This window comes from Oncorhynchus nerka, linkage group LG7 (genome assembly GCF_034236695.1).
Source record: "Oncorhynchus nerka isolate Pitt River linkage group LG7, Oner_Uvic_2.0, whole genome shotgun sequence".
NCBI classification, from domain to species: Eukaryota; Metazoa; Chordata; class Actinopteri; order Salmoniformes; family Salmonidae; genus Oncorhynchus; species Oncorhynchus nerka.
In genome coordinates this window covers 88,918,807-88,932,384 of record NC_088402.1, presented here as the reverse complement: position 1 = coordinate 88,932,384, position 13,578 = coordinate 88,918,807, and the positions used below count along the sequence as shown (strand labels likewise).

The window sequence follows — 13,578 nt, the reverse complement described above, 5'->3', positions numbered from 1 at the left end:
AGAGATGTCCTTCCTTAACCCATGTCAAGTCCTTCCTTAACCCATGTCAAGTCCTTCCTTAACCCGTGTCAAGTCCTTCCTTAACCCATATCAAGTCAGCATAGCATGTCAAGTCCTTCCTTAACCCATGTCAAGTCCTTCTTTAACCCATGTCAAGTCCTTCCTTAACCCCATGTCAAGGTCCGCCCTTAACCATATGTCAAGTCTTACCTTGACTTACCCATGTCAAGTCCTTCTTTAACCCATGTCAAGACCTTCTTGAGAGAGAGAGAGAACAGAGAGACAGAGAGAGACAGAGAGAGACAGAGAGAGACAGAGAGACAGAGAGAGAGACAGAGAGACAGAGAGAGACAGAGACAGAGAGAGAGACAGAGAGACAGAGAGACAGAGAGACACAGAGAGACAGAGACAGAGAGACAGATAGAGACAGAGAGAGACCAGAGAGAGAGAGAGAGAGAGAGAGAGGGAGAGAGACGAGAGAGACAGAGAGAGACAGAGAGAGACACAGAGAGAGAGAGAGACAGAGAGAGAGACAGAGAGACAGAGAGAGACACAGAGAGAGAGAGAGAGAGAGAGAGAGACCTCAGAGAGAGAGAGACAGAGAGAGAGAGACAGAGAGAGACAGAGAGACAGAGAGAGAGAGAGACAGAGAGACAGAGAGAGACTTACTAGAGAGAGAGAGAACACTGAGAGAGAAGAAGAGAGAAGACAGAAGACAGAGAGACAGAGAGACAGAGATAGACAGAGAGACAAGAGAGCCAGAGAGAGACAGAGAGAGAGAGAGAGAGAGAGAGAGAGAGAGAGAGAGAGAGAGAGAGAGAGACAGAGAGAGAGACAGAGAGAGACAGAGAGAGAGAGAGAGAGAGAGAGAGAGAGAGAGAGAGAGAGAGAGAGAGAGAGAGAGAGAGAGAGAGAGAGAGAGAGAGAGAGAGAGAGAGAGAGAGACAGAGAGAGAGAGAGAGACAGAGAGAGAGACAGAGAGAGAGAGAGAGAGAGAGAGAGAGAGACAAGAGAGAGAGAGAGACAGAGAGAGAGACAGAGAGACAGAGTTCAGGAGTTCCAAGGCTGAGCAGCTGCTGAAAAATGAGCTCCTGTATATATTGAGATTTAAATGTTTTTAGAGTGGAAGTACATCGAAAAAATCAAGAGAAAACTGCAAGAATCAATAGAAGACAAAATAAGCATCAAACCAAAAAGACAGGCTTTTGAAAAAAGTAACTATTTTTCATAAAGGTGTATAGTTATCTTAGCTAGCTGAATTGCTAGCTGCATTGTTTACCTGTTGCTAAGCAGTTGCTAGACTCTCCTGGAAGAAGCCAGCTAGCTAACAAAGAATAACAACAACAAATATCTAGTTAACAGAAGAAGAAAGGAAGAAAGGAAGAAAGGAAGACAAAATAAGGACAGGAAGAAAAGAGAGAAAGAAAAGGACAACAAAGTGAAACAGTATCTAAAAAGAAACAAGAGACCATAATACAAGAAAGCACTTCTATTGCAACATTAGAGCCAACATCACCAGCGTTGCTATGGAAATTGTTTACCCTAGACATCCAAACAGAGAAAGCTAAGAAAGTTTCAAAGGTTTGTTGATGGGACAGAACCATGAATGCCTGTTTGCAGATCTTACCAGCAAACAAGAGCAAATTTAATTTTTAATACCAATCGAGGGAACACATGGAAAAAGGTTATTTGCAACCATTTCCCTTTCTCAAAGAGGGGCATCAGCCAAGGATGTCAGATCAGCATTTTTGAAGAAGCTGACCAGAGCAACACATATCAAACAGTAAACTTATATAATAATGGAACTGTATTGATACAAGGCAATGATTCAAGCCTCCAGGCTTTTGAGAATAGGTTTGCTACCTAAAAGCAGAACTGACATCATCTCAGGAAACTGAGGAAAAAGTCAAGGAGGAGATGGGAAAAGCAGACCCCAATGGTCTCTGTGACCCAGCAGGGAAGCCCTCAATGTCCCTTTACCTACCTCACCTGCAGCAGACAGGAGTGAAGGACGTGTCCATTTCCAATAAGAACACCTGCTATGCAACGTTTCTACAACACCCTCTCTAGTCGAAGCAGAGGTCATAGAACTCAGAGAACAAGCTTCAAGAGTGAGGGACACTGTCCAGAAACTAAAAGAAGAGATGAAACAGTTCAGGGAGGAGAGCAGAGCATCTATTGCTAAATTAGAAAGCAGAATGGACAAGCTGAGTCAGACAAATGATGACCTCAGAGACCATCTGAGCACAACAAGAAAGGAGCTCGAACAAAAGAGAGGTACATTGACACCCTCAACCGGCAGAGAGTCATTGTGTCCTCTGCATCTAGAGAACATGTCCACCAGCTTGGTACAACACAAGCAGAACCTGAGACCAGCATGGCCTCCACCACACAGCCTGGGATGACACTGCACCAGACAGTCTGCTCCACCAGGTCAACCTACCAGCCTCTCAGTCTGCTCCAGCCCAGGTCAACCTACCAGCCTCTCAGTCTGCTCCAGCCCAGGTCAACCTACCAGCCTCTCAGTCTGCTCCAGCCCAGGTCAACCTACCAGCTCTCAGTCTGCTCCAGCCCAGGTCTACCAAGTCTGCTCCAGCCCAGGCCAGAATACCAGCCTCCCAGTCTGCTCCAGCCCAGGTCAACCTACCAGCCTCCCAGTCTGATCCAGCCCAGGTCAGAATACCAGCCTCCCAGTCTGCTCCACCCAGACAATCACCCACAACTGCAATACTAATTGATTCAAATGGGAAGTTCTTAGTCCAGGAAAGATTATTCCCTAGACACCAGGTGTATAAGTTCTGGTGTCCTACAACCGAGAGTGCAAATGCAGCTACTCAGTCAGACCAGGATTGACACCCTGACAACATCATCATCCACACACTGGCACAAACGACCTTCATGCCAAAGGTGAAAATGTGTCTGGGGCAGTGAGAAGAGTGGCAGAACGGGCACAGGCTATGTTCCCAACAACCAATATAGTTGTGTCCACCTCCTACCAAGAAAGACTTCCCAGGAAAGTTGATTGACAAAATAAATCAACAGATCACTGTGGACTGTACCTCACTGCTCAACGTCAGAACGGCTCACCACCCCACTCTGACATGTCAACACTTATATGATAATATACATCTTGATCAGGACAGTATCAGAACCTTGCCAAGGACCTAAAAGATGCAACACTTGGCAGGGACCCACACACCCATCACCCCAGCAACAAAGGTCCCCCGCCCACCTTCTGAAACAACAGTACCTCCACCATCCCGAGGAGAAAAGAGCCAGACATGGCTTATTACAGCACAGCTCTACTAGACCAGGCCCAACACAGCACATATTTACCAGACCAGACCCGCCTCAGGACAGCACAACCAGACCCGTCCCATCACAACACAGCTACTAGACCCGTCCCATCACAACACAGCCTACTAGACCCGGCCCATCACAACACAGCTCTACTAGACCCGCCCATCACAACACAGCTCTACTAGACCCGCCCATCACAATACAGCTCTACTAGACCCGCCCATCACAACACAGCTCTACTAGACCCGGCCCATACAACATAGCTCTACTAGACCCGCCCATCACAACATAGCTCTACTAGACCCGCCCATCACATCACAGCTCTACTAGAGCTCGGGTCTCCTTCGGTCTGCAGGTTGTATAACTTTTTCATTACATTTCATTATAGTACAACGGTCTGATTTGTCTAATCTAGCAATTTCTTCTTAGCTAGCTACATAGCCGTCGTTGTATCAAAGATAATTGCGTAATTATCGTATTTCGTCGTCCTCCTATCTGCCCAACACGTTCACCGTCTACCGTAGCACTGTAGTAACTATCACACTCAACTGAACGACTTGATTAGTGTAGTGTTAGCTAGCTACATAGTTGTTCTTTGCTGTCTTCGTATCCAAGATAATTGTGTAGTTTAGAGTGTGGAGTCTTAGAGTGATAATTATGCTATTATCGTATTTCGTCGTCCCTCCTATCTGCCTAGCAGCTAGCCAGCCAGCATACGTTCACCGGCTACCGTAGCACTGTAGTAACTATCACACTCGACTGAACGACTTGATTAGTGTAGTATTAGCTAGCTACATAGTTGTCTTTGCTGTCTTCGTATCCAAGATAATTGTGTAGTTTAGAGTGTGTAGTCTTAGAGTGATTATCTTAATTTACCGAGGTTAGCTAGCCAGCTATTTTGTCGTCCTTAACGTAGGAGACACTCCTAGCTAGCCAACAGCCAGCCAACGCCTACTGAATAGAACTTTCGCATTCCGCTCGCTCCACAGGTAGTATCACATTTTCATTTCATTTCATTACAGTCCCAACGGTGTGATTTGTTTGATCGTAGCTAGCTACATAGCTAGCTACATAGCCGTCTTTGTTTCAAAGATAATTGTGTAGTCTAGAGCGATTTTCTAGGTTAGCTAGCCAGCTATTGTCGTTCTCCTAACGCAACGTAACGTAACCAACACTGCTAGCTAGCCAGCTAGCCCTTGAATAGCAGCATTGTAGAAACTTCACACTCAACGGAACGACTTGATTAGGGTAGTGTCAATAACGCAGCTAGCCTACCTCAGCAGTACTGTATCATTTTAATCATTTTAGTCAATTAGATTCTTGCTACGTAGCTTAACTTTCTGAACATTCGAGACGTGTAGTCCACTGTCATTCCAATCTCCTCTGCATTAGCGTAGCCTCTTCTCTAGCCTGTCAACTATGTGTCTGTCTATCCCTGTTCTCTCCCTCTGCACAGACCATACAAACGCTCCACACCGCATGGCCGTGGCCACCTAATCTGGTGGTCCCAGCGCAAGCACGACCACGTGGAGTTCCAGGTCTCCGGTAGCCTCTGGAACTGCCGATCTCGGCCAACAAGGCAGAGTTCATCTCAGCCTTTCCTCCTCCAGTCCTCGACTTCTGGCACTGACGAAACATGGATCACCACAGACAACACGCTACCCTACTGCTCTCTCTTCGTCCGCCCCACGTGCTCGCACACCCCGAGAGCTTCTGGTCAGCGGGGTGGTGGCACCGGGATCCTCATCTCTCCCAAGTGGTCATTTCTCTTTCTCCTTACCCATCTGTCTATCGCCTCCTTTGAATTCCATGCTGTCACAGTTACCAGCCCTTTCAAGCTTAACATCCTATCATTTATCGCCCTCCAGGTTCCTCGAGAGTTCATCAATGAGCTTGATGCCTTGATAAGCTCCTTTCCTGAGGACGGCTCACCTCTCACAGTTCTGGGCGACTTTAACCTCCCCATGTCTACCTTTGACTCATTCCCTCTCTGCCTCCTTCTTTCCACTCCTCTCCTTTTGACCTCACCCTCTCACCTTCCCCCTACTCACAAGGCAGGCAATACGCCCGACCTCATCTTTACTAGATGCTGTTCTTCCACTAACCTCATTGCAACTCCTCCAAGTCTCCGACCACTACCTTGTATCCTTTTCCTCTCGCTCCTCATCCAACACTTCCCACACTGCCCCTACTCGGATGGTATCGCGCCGTCCCAACCTTCTCGCTCTCTCCCCCGCTCTCTCTCCTCTTCCATCCTATCATCTCTTCCCTCTGCTCAAACCTTCTCCAACCTATCTCCTGATTCTGCCTCCTCAACCCTCCTCTCCTCCCTTTCTGCATCCTTTGACTCTCTATGTCCCCTATCCTCCAGGCCGGCTCGGTCCTCCCCTCCGCCTCCGTGGCTCGACGACTCATTGCGAGCTCACAGAACAGGGCTCCGGGCAGCCGAGCGGAAATGGAGGAAAAACTTCGCTTCCTCCTGCGGACCTGGCATTCTTTCACTCCCTCCTCTCTACATTTTCCTCCTCTGTCTCTGCTGCTAAAGCCACTTTCTACCACTCTAAATTCCAAGCATCTGCCTCTAACCCTAGGGAAGCTCTTTGCCACCTTCTCCTCCCTCTTGAATCCTCCTCCCCCCCCACCTCCTCCCTCTCTGCAGATGACTTCGTCAACCATTTTGAAAAGAAGGTCGACGACATCCGATCCTCGTTTGCTAAGTCAAACGACACCGCTGGTTCTGCCTCACACTGCCCTACCCTGTGCTCTGACCTCTTTCTCCCCCTCTCTCCAGATGACATCTCGCATCTTGTGACGGCCGGCCGCCCGCCCAACAACCTGCCCGCTGACCCTATCCCCTCCTCTCTTCTCCAGACCATCTCCGGTGACCTTCTCCCTACCTCACCTCGCTCATCAACTCATCCCTGACCGCTGGCTACGTCCCTCCCGTCTTCAAGAGAGCGAGAGTTGCACCCCTTCTGAAAAAACCTACACTCGATCCCTCCGATGTCAACAACTACAGACCAGTATCCCTTCTTTCTTTTCTCTCCAAAACTCTTGAACGTGCCGTCCTTGGCCAGCTCTCTCTCTCTCAGAATGACCTTCTTGATCCAAATCAGTCAGGTTTCAAGACTAGTCATTCAACTGAGACTGCTCTTCTCTGTATCACGGAGGCACTCCGCACTGCTAAAGCTAACTCTCTCTCCTCTGCTCTCATCCTTCTAGACCTATCGGCTGCCTTCGATACTGTGAACCATCAGATCCTCCTCTCCACCCTCTCCGAGTTGGGCATCTCCGGCGCGGCCCATGCTTGGATTGCGTCCTACCCTGACAGGTCCCTTGACCAGGTGGCGTGGCGAGAATCTGTCTCCTCACCACGCGCCTCTCACCACTGGTGTCCCCAGGGCTCTGTTCTAGGCCCTCTCCTATTCTCGCTATACACCAAGTCACTTGGCTCTGTCATAACCTCACATGGTCTCTCCTATCATTGCTATGCAGACGACACACAATTAATCTTCTCCTTTCCCCCCTCTGATGACCAGGTGGCGAATCGCATCTCTGCATGTCTGGCAGACATATCAGTGTGGATGACGGATCACCACCTCAAGCTGAACCTCGGCAAGACGGAGCTGCTCTTCCTCCCGGGAAGGACTGCCCGTTCCATGATCTCGCCATCACGGTTGACAACTCCATCGTGTCCTCCTCCCAGAGCGCTAAGAACCTTGGCGTGATCCTGGACAACACCCTGTCGTTCTCAACTAACATCAAGGCGGTGGCCCGTTCCTGTAGGTTCATGCTCTACAACATCCGCAGAGTACTACCCTGCCTCACACAGGAAGCGGCGCAGGTCCTAATCCAGGCACTTGTCATCTCCCGTCTGGATTACTGCAACTCGCTGTTGGCTGGGCCCTGCCTGTGCCATTAAAACCCTACAACTCATCCAGAACGCCGCAGCCCGTCTGGTGTTCAACCTTCCTGCCCTCTCACGTCACTCCCGCTCCTCCGCTCTCTCCACTGGCTTCCAGTTGAAGCTCGCATCCGCTACAAGACCATGGTGCTTGCCTACGGAGCTGTGAGGGGAACGGCACCTCAGTACCCCAGGCTCTGATCAAGCCCTACACCCAAACAAGGGCACTGCGTTCATCCACCTCTGGCCTGCTCGCCTCCCTACCACTGAGGAAGTACAGTTCCCCGCTCAGCCCAGTCAAACTGTTCGCTGCTCTGGCCCCCCCAATGGTGGAACAAACTCCCTCACGACGCCAGGACAGCGGAGTCAATCACCACCTTCCGGAGACACCTGAAACCCCACCTCTTTAAGGAATACCTAGGATAGGATAAAGTAATCCTTCTCACCCCCCCTCCCTCCCCTTAAAAGACCTAGATGCACTATTGTAAAGTGGCTGTTCCACTGGATGTCATAAGGTGAAAGCACCCATTTGTAAGTCGCTCTGGATAAGAGCTACTAGACCCAGCCCATCACAACACAGCTCTACTAGACCCGGCCCATCACAACACAGCTCTACTAGACCCAGCCCATCACAACACAGCTCTGACCACTACTCCAGGGTCGGTCAGAACACTGCCCTTCAGGGAAGTAGACCACATGATGCAGTCCACACCATGTATCAGTCAGATCGTCAGCCTACATATGCTGAGGTAACCTCTGGCAGAAGACCCCTAGAACAATCAGAGATAGGAGAGGTGCGCCAACTACTGCAACTAATATGCAGACTACTGAGCTAGACCGTCCCTTTAATTCACACACGGGCACGCACACACACACACACACACACACAAACACACAGGGTTGCAGATTGCATTGTACTTATTTTATGTGCAATCTTATTCCATTCTTATTAATTTGTTTACAAATATTCCTAAATGTATTGACACCATTATTATATGTAATGGTGTGTGTGTGTGTGCGCGTGTGTGTGTATGTATGTATGTGTGTATATGTGTATGTGCATGTATGTATATATATATATATATGTATGTGTAAGTGTGTGTATGTATATTGTATGTATGTGTGTGTGTGTGTGTATGTATATATGTGTGTATATATATATATATATATATGTATGTATATATATATATGTGTGTGTGTATGTATGTATATATATATATATATATATATATATAGTTTTTTTCTCTTTTTTTTCCGATGTACTTTACTCAAACCAGTGAATATCACTTATTATAAATGAGATCATTAACTATCAGCTCTTGGAATATCCAGGGCCTATACTCTTCACATTTTGGTTATAAAACAACAAATCCAGAATTGATTAAAAACATCAAGGGACAGGACATCATAATCCTACTGGAAACATGGTGTCGTGGAGACATAGATACTCAGTGTCCCTCAGGCTATAGAGAAAGATTACTACCATCAATCAAACATAAAAATGTTAAACGGGGCAGAGACTCAGGTGGAATCATCATTTGGCATAAGCAGGACATAGCACTGAATGAAATGAAAAAAGGTACCACTCACATTTGGCTAAAACTTAACAAAGGTACAATCTATTGTGACAATGATGTATACATATGTGCAGCTTATGCTCCTCCTTCAGATTCATCATATTATGATGATCAGTTTTTTGACAATCTCCAGACAGAAATCATTACATTTCAGGCGCAGGGTAAAGTGCTTCTTTGTGGAGATTTCAATGCAAGAACAGGTTCTGAGCCTGACTACACTGATGCGGGAGGTAACCACCACATATTTGGACACCCCTCCTTGTACAGTAGCCCTATTATAAATAATAGATACAGTCCTGACCAAATACTGAACAAAAATGGAAAAGAGTTAGTACATCTCTGTCGAGCCTTAGGCCTGTACATGCTTAATGGTAGAATCAGAGGGGACTCTTTAGGTCAGTTTACTTACTGCTCAGCTCTTGGGACAAGTGTAGTCGATTATGCCATCACTGACATTGACCCCTCCTCCATTAGTGCATTCACTGTCAGACCACAGACACCATTGTCAGATCACAGTCAGATCAACGTGTTTCTGAAGAAATTAACCGGCAATATTCATTCAAAAAAAACAGCCCAATAAACTTTACAACATAAACCAATCATACAGATGGGCTCCAAACAGTGCAGAGACATTCATTGAAACATTGAACTCAAATGAAATGATGAACTCTATACAGTTTTTCAATAACTCACAGTACCAAAACAATAAAGATGGTGTCAATTCAGCTACCCAAAACATCAATTGCATATTCCAAAAAGCAGCATCGAAAGCAAATTTGAGAAAACCAAAGCAATGCAACATCAGAAGCAAAAATCAAAATGTTTCTGACAAATGGTTTGATAATGAATGTAAAACAATTAGAAAACACCTAAGACAAATGTCAAACAAAAAACATAAGAAGCAAAACAACCCAGAGCTACGATATGAATACTTTGAAACTCTGAAACACTATAAACAAACACTGAAATGCAAGAAATTGAATTATACCAACAAGACACTTGATGAAATTGAAAACGCAATTGACCAAAATCAGTTCTGGGACATGTGGAACAATTTAAGCACAACAAAGCCACAAGAATTAGTCATACAAGATGTAGGAATTTGGAAAACATATTTTGATAATCTATACAAAAACATCCCACAAAACGACTTACAACAGAACCAATTAGAAATTAAAGAAAAATTGAACATCCTTGAATCAGTCATTAAAAACAACCAAAATCCATTAGATTACCCAATAACCCAACAAGAACTAAATGAAAAGCTCAAATCTATTAAATCAAAAAAGGCTTAGGTGTAGACAACATCAGAAATGAAATGCTGAAAAACAGCACACCTGAGTTGCAAAATGCTGTGCTTAAATTGTTCAACATTGTTTTAACTTCTGGCTGCATCCCTGATGTCTGGAACCAGGGGCTCATCTCCCTATCCACAAAAAGTGGAGACAAATCAGACCCCAATAATTACAGGGAATTTACTCAACAGTAACTTGGGAAAGATTTTCTGTAGCATTTGAATTCAAGAATTCAAACCTTTCTTCAAGAAAAAAATGTAATAAGTAAATGTCAAATTGGCTTTCTTCCTAACCATCGCACTACTGACCATATATACACCTTACACACACTAATTAATAAACAAGCCCGCAGAGCAATGTATGCAATAAAAATGAAATTATTCAAAATCAACATCCCAATTAAAATTTGGACTAAAATATTTGACAGTGTAATCCTACCAATAGCACTTTATGGAAGTGAGGTTTGGGGGCCACTCAATAAAATGGATTTTAAAATGTGGGACAAACATCCAATTGAAGCCCTACATGCAGAATTCTGTCGGAAAATCCTACAAGTCCAGAGAAATACACCAACTAATGCATGTAGGGCAGAATTGGGCCGTTTTCCAGTAATAATGAAGATACAGAAAAGATCATTAAAATTTTGGCTACATCTAAATTCAAGTCCAAATTCGAGTCTGCAATTTAAAGCACTTCAAGCCCAAGAGCTGAGCCCAGAAACGAGTCCTCTCAGTCAGCTGGTGTTGACCTCACCAACCAAGCAGACACCAGCACTGCTTCAAAAGAAAGAATTCCAATAAGCAAAATCATGAACCAATCAAAGGAATCATATTTACAATACTGGAAAAACGAAACAAAATCCCAAAGCCGACTAAATTGCTATCTGACCCTAAACAGAGAATATGAATTGGCTGATTATCTCTACTCTGTCAGAGATACGAAGCAGAGACAGATCCTTACCAAGTACAGGCTGAGTGACCACCGATTGGCAATAGAAACCGGCAGACATAAAAAGACATGGCTACCCAAAGAGGAGTGTGTATGTGGTCACTGCATGACAGGGGAGGTAGAGACAGAGATGCACTTTCTCCTTTACTGTGATAAATATTCCTCACAAAGAGATTCATTATTCACAGAAATGACTACATATATTCCACATTTTTACAAATTGAACCCAGAGGAAAAACGAAGAATACTCATGGGCAAAGGAGCAATGGCTCCTCTTGCAGCCAAATACGTTTTTTCCTGCCATAGCCTGAGGGACACTGAATAATAACATCTGCATAGTAAACAGTAACTTACTTATTATTACTATTATTGTTATTACTATAATTATTAATGTTTATCATTCCAAATATGGTTGGTAATTGTAGTGATAACAGTTTAGTGATGGTAGTAGTAGTCGTAGTAATGATGATTGTAGTTGTAGTATTGATATAAAGAAGAAGATGACCGTTATTTAGTTATAAGTTAGTTAAAGTTTCATTTTCCATAATTATATTTATTACATTTCTACTATTGACTGTTACCATTTTATTGTTATTATTTTTGTATTTAATTTTGTATTATTATTTACTACCATTTTATATTATTATTTGCTATCATTTATAATTTTGTTACAATGTATATTGTATACATTGTTGCTTTGGCAATATTGACACAATGTTTTTCATGCCAATAAAGCAGCTTGAATTTGAATTTGAGAGAGATAGAGAGACAGAGAGAGAGAGACAGAGAGATAGAGAGACAGAGAGAGAGAGAGAGAGACAGAGAGAGACAGAACGACAGAGACAGAGAGAGAGAGACAGAGAGACAGAGAGAGAGAGAGACAGAGAGACAGAGAGAGACAGAGAGAGACAGAGAGTGGGACCCTTTTTTTTACGCCGCTGCTACTTGCTGACCCCTTTACTTTTAAACATTTTTTTACATTACAGCCTCATTCTAAAATGGATTAAATATTATTATTTTTTCTCATCAATTTACCCCATAATGCAAAGCAGAAAAACTGTTTTTTTAAAACATTTTAGGCATATTCAGTCCCTTTGCTATGAGACTTAATTAATTAGTACCTTTTTTTTTTTGCAAACATTGTCTTACTTACTTGTTGGTTAAGTAAGCATTACATGGTAAGGTCTACTACACCTGTTGTATTTGGCGCATGTGGCAAATAACATTTGAATTGATTTGACATTTCTAACACACTCCCGTTGTTAGCCAAAATAATTATCACGTGCGTTTGATTACACTACCCTATGGCCAGACTGTTTCTGACCTCTACCTCACAAGCCCTTGCTACGGCTAAAGGCAGTGTTCCAAAAACAACCTATTGTTATTTAACAAATTACTAAATTGGTTGGAGGCGGTTTGCGGTGATTGGGCAGACGACACGGGGTCAAAGACCAGTTGGTTACACATGGCACTGACTCTGTAAATAGTTGCGTGAACTAACAAGATCCAAAAAGGTCCAGGAGGCAATAGGATTGGCCCTGCTGGGAGTCTTTTTGCGTGTATTTGGGTGCAGTGGAGGCCTCTCATTCCCTTATCTTAGTCAGGGCCACATGCTCCGTATTTAACAGTTAACCTCTTGACATGCAAACGTTTGGAGCTTTTCACAAGGTTCAGGTAGTGCTAGTAGAATAACAGTGGGATAGGTATAGAAAACTCTCTTATGGTCCTTATACTGTATACATGGAGGTATGGAGGATCATGTTAGTGTTCTTCAATGACCATAAACATGATCTAAGTATGGAACATGTGTAAAATATGTGATCTGGTTGCTTGCGTGATGAGGAACTCAGCAGGGAAGGGTATGTAACTCAGCGGGGAAGGGGGTGTAACAGCGGGGAAGGGGGTTTAACTCAGCCGGGGTAGGGGGTGTAACTCAGCCGGGAAGGGGTGTAACTCAGCCGGGAAGGGGGTGTAACTCAGCCGGGAAGGGGTGTAACTCAGCCGGGAAGGGGTGTAACTCAGCCGGGAAGGGGTGTAACTCAGCGGGAAAGGGGTGTTACTCAGCGGGAAGGGTGTAACTCAGCCGGGAAGGGTGTAACTCAGCCGGGAAGGGTGTAACTCAGCCGGGAAGGGGTGTAACTCAGCGGGGGAAGGGGTGTTACTCAGCGGGGAAGGGGTGTTACTCAGCGGGGAAGGGGTGTAACTCAGCGGGAAAGGGGGTGTAACTCAGCGGGGGGAAGGGGTGTAACTCAGCGGGAAAGGGGTGTAACTCAGCGGGAAAGGGGGTGTAACTCAGCGGGGAAGGGGGTGTAACTCAGCGGGGAAGGGGTGTAACTCAGCGGGAAAAGGGTGTAACTCAGCGGGAAAGGGGTGTAACTCAGCGGGAAAGGGGTGTAACTCAGCGGGAAAGGGGTGTAACTCAGCGGGAAAGGGGTGTAACTCAGCGGGGAAGGGGTGTAACTCAGCGGGGAAGGGGGTGTAACTCAGCGGGGAAGGGGTGTAACTCAGCCGGGAAGGGGGTGTAACTCAGCCGGGAAGGGGTGTAACTCAGCCG

General features: G+C 45.3%; 1 protein-coding gene across 1 annotated transcript in view; it reads right to left on the bottom strand.

Moving 5' to 3' along the window:
• dnase1l1l (deoxyribonuclease I-like 1-like) overlaps positions 1-224 on the bottom strand; it is a 20,386-nt gene extending 20,162 nt beyond the window's left edge. Inside the window, exon 1 of the mRNA XM_065021106.1 lies at positions 211-224. Coding sequence (XP_064877178.1) covers positions 211-224 — 14 coding nt within the window. The remainder of the gene's footprint in view (positions 1-210) is intronic.
• Between the last annotated feature and the right edge of the window lie 13,354 nt (positions 225-13,578).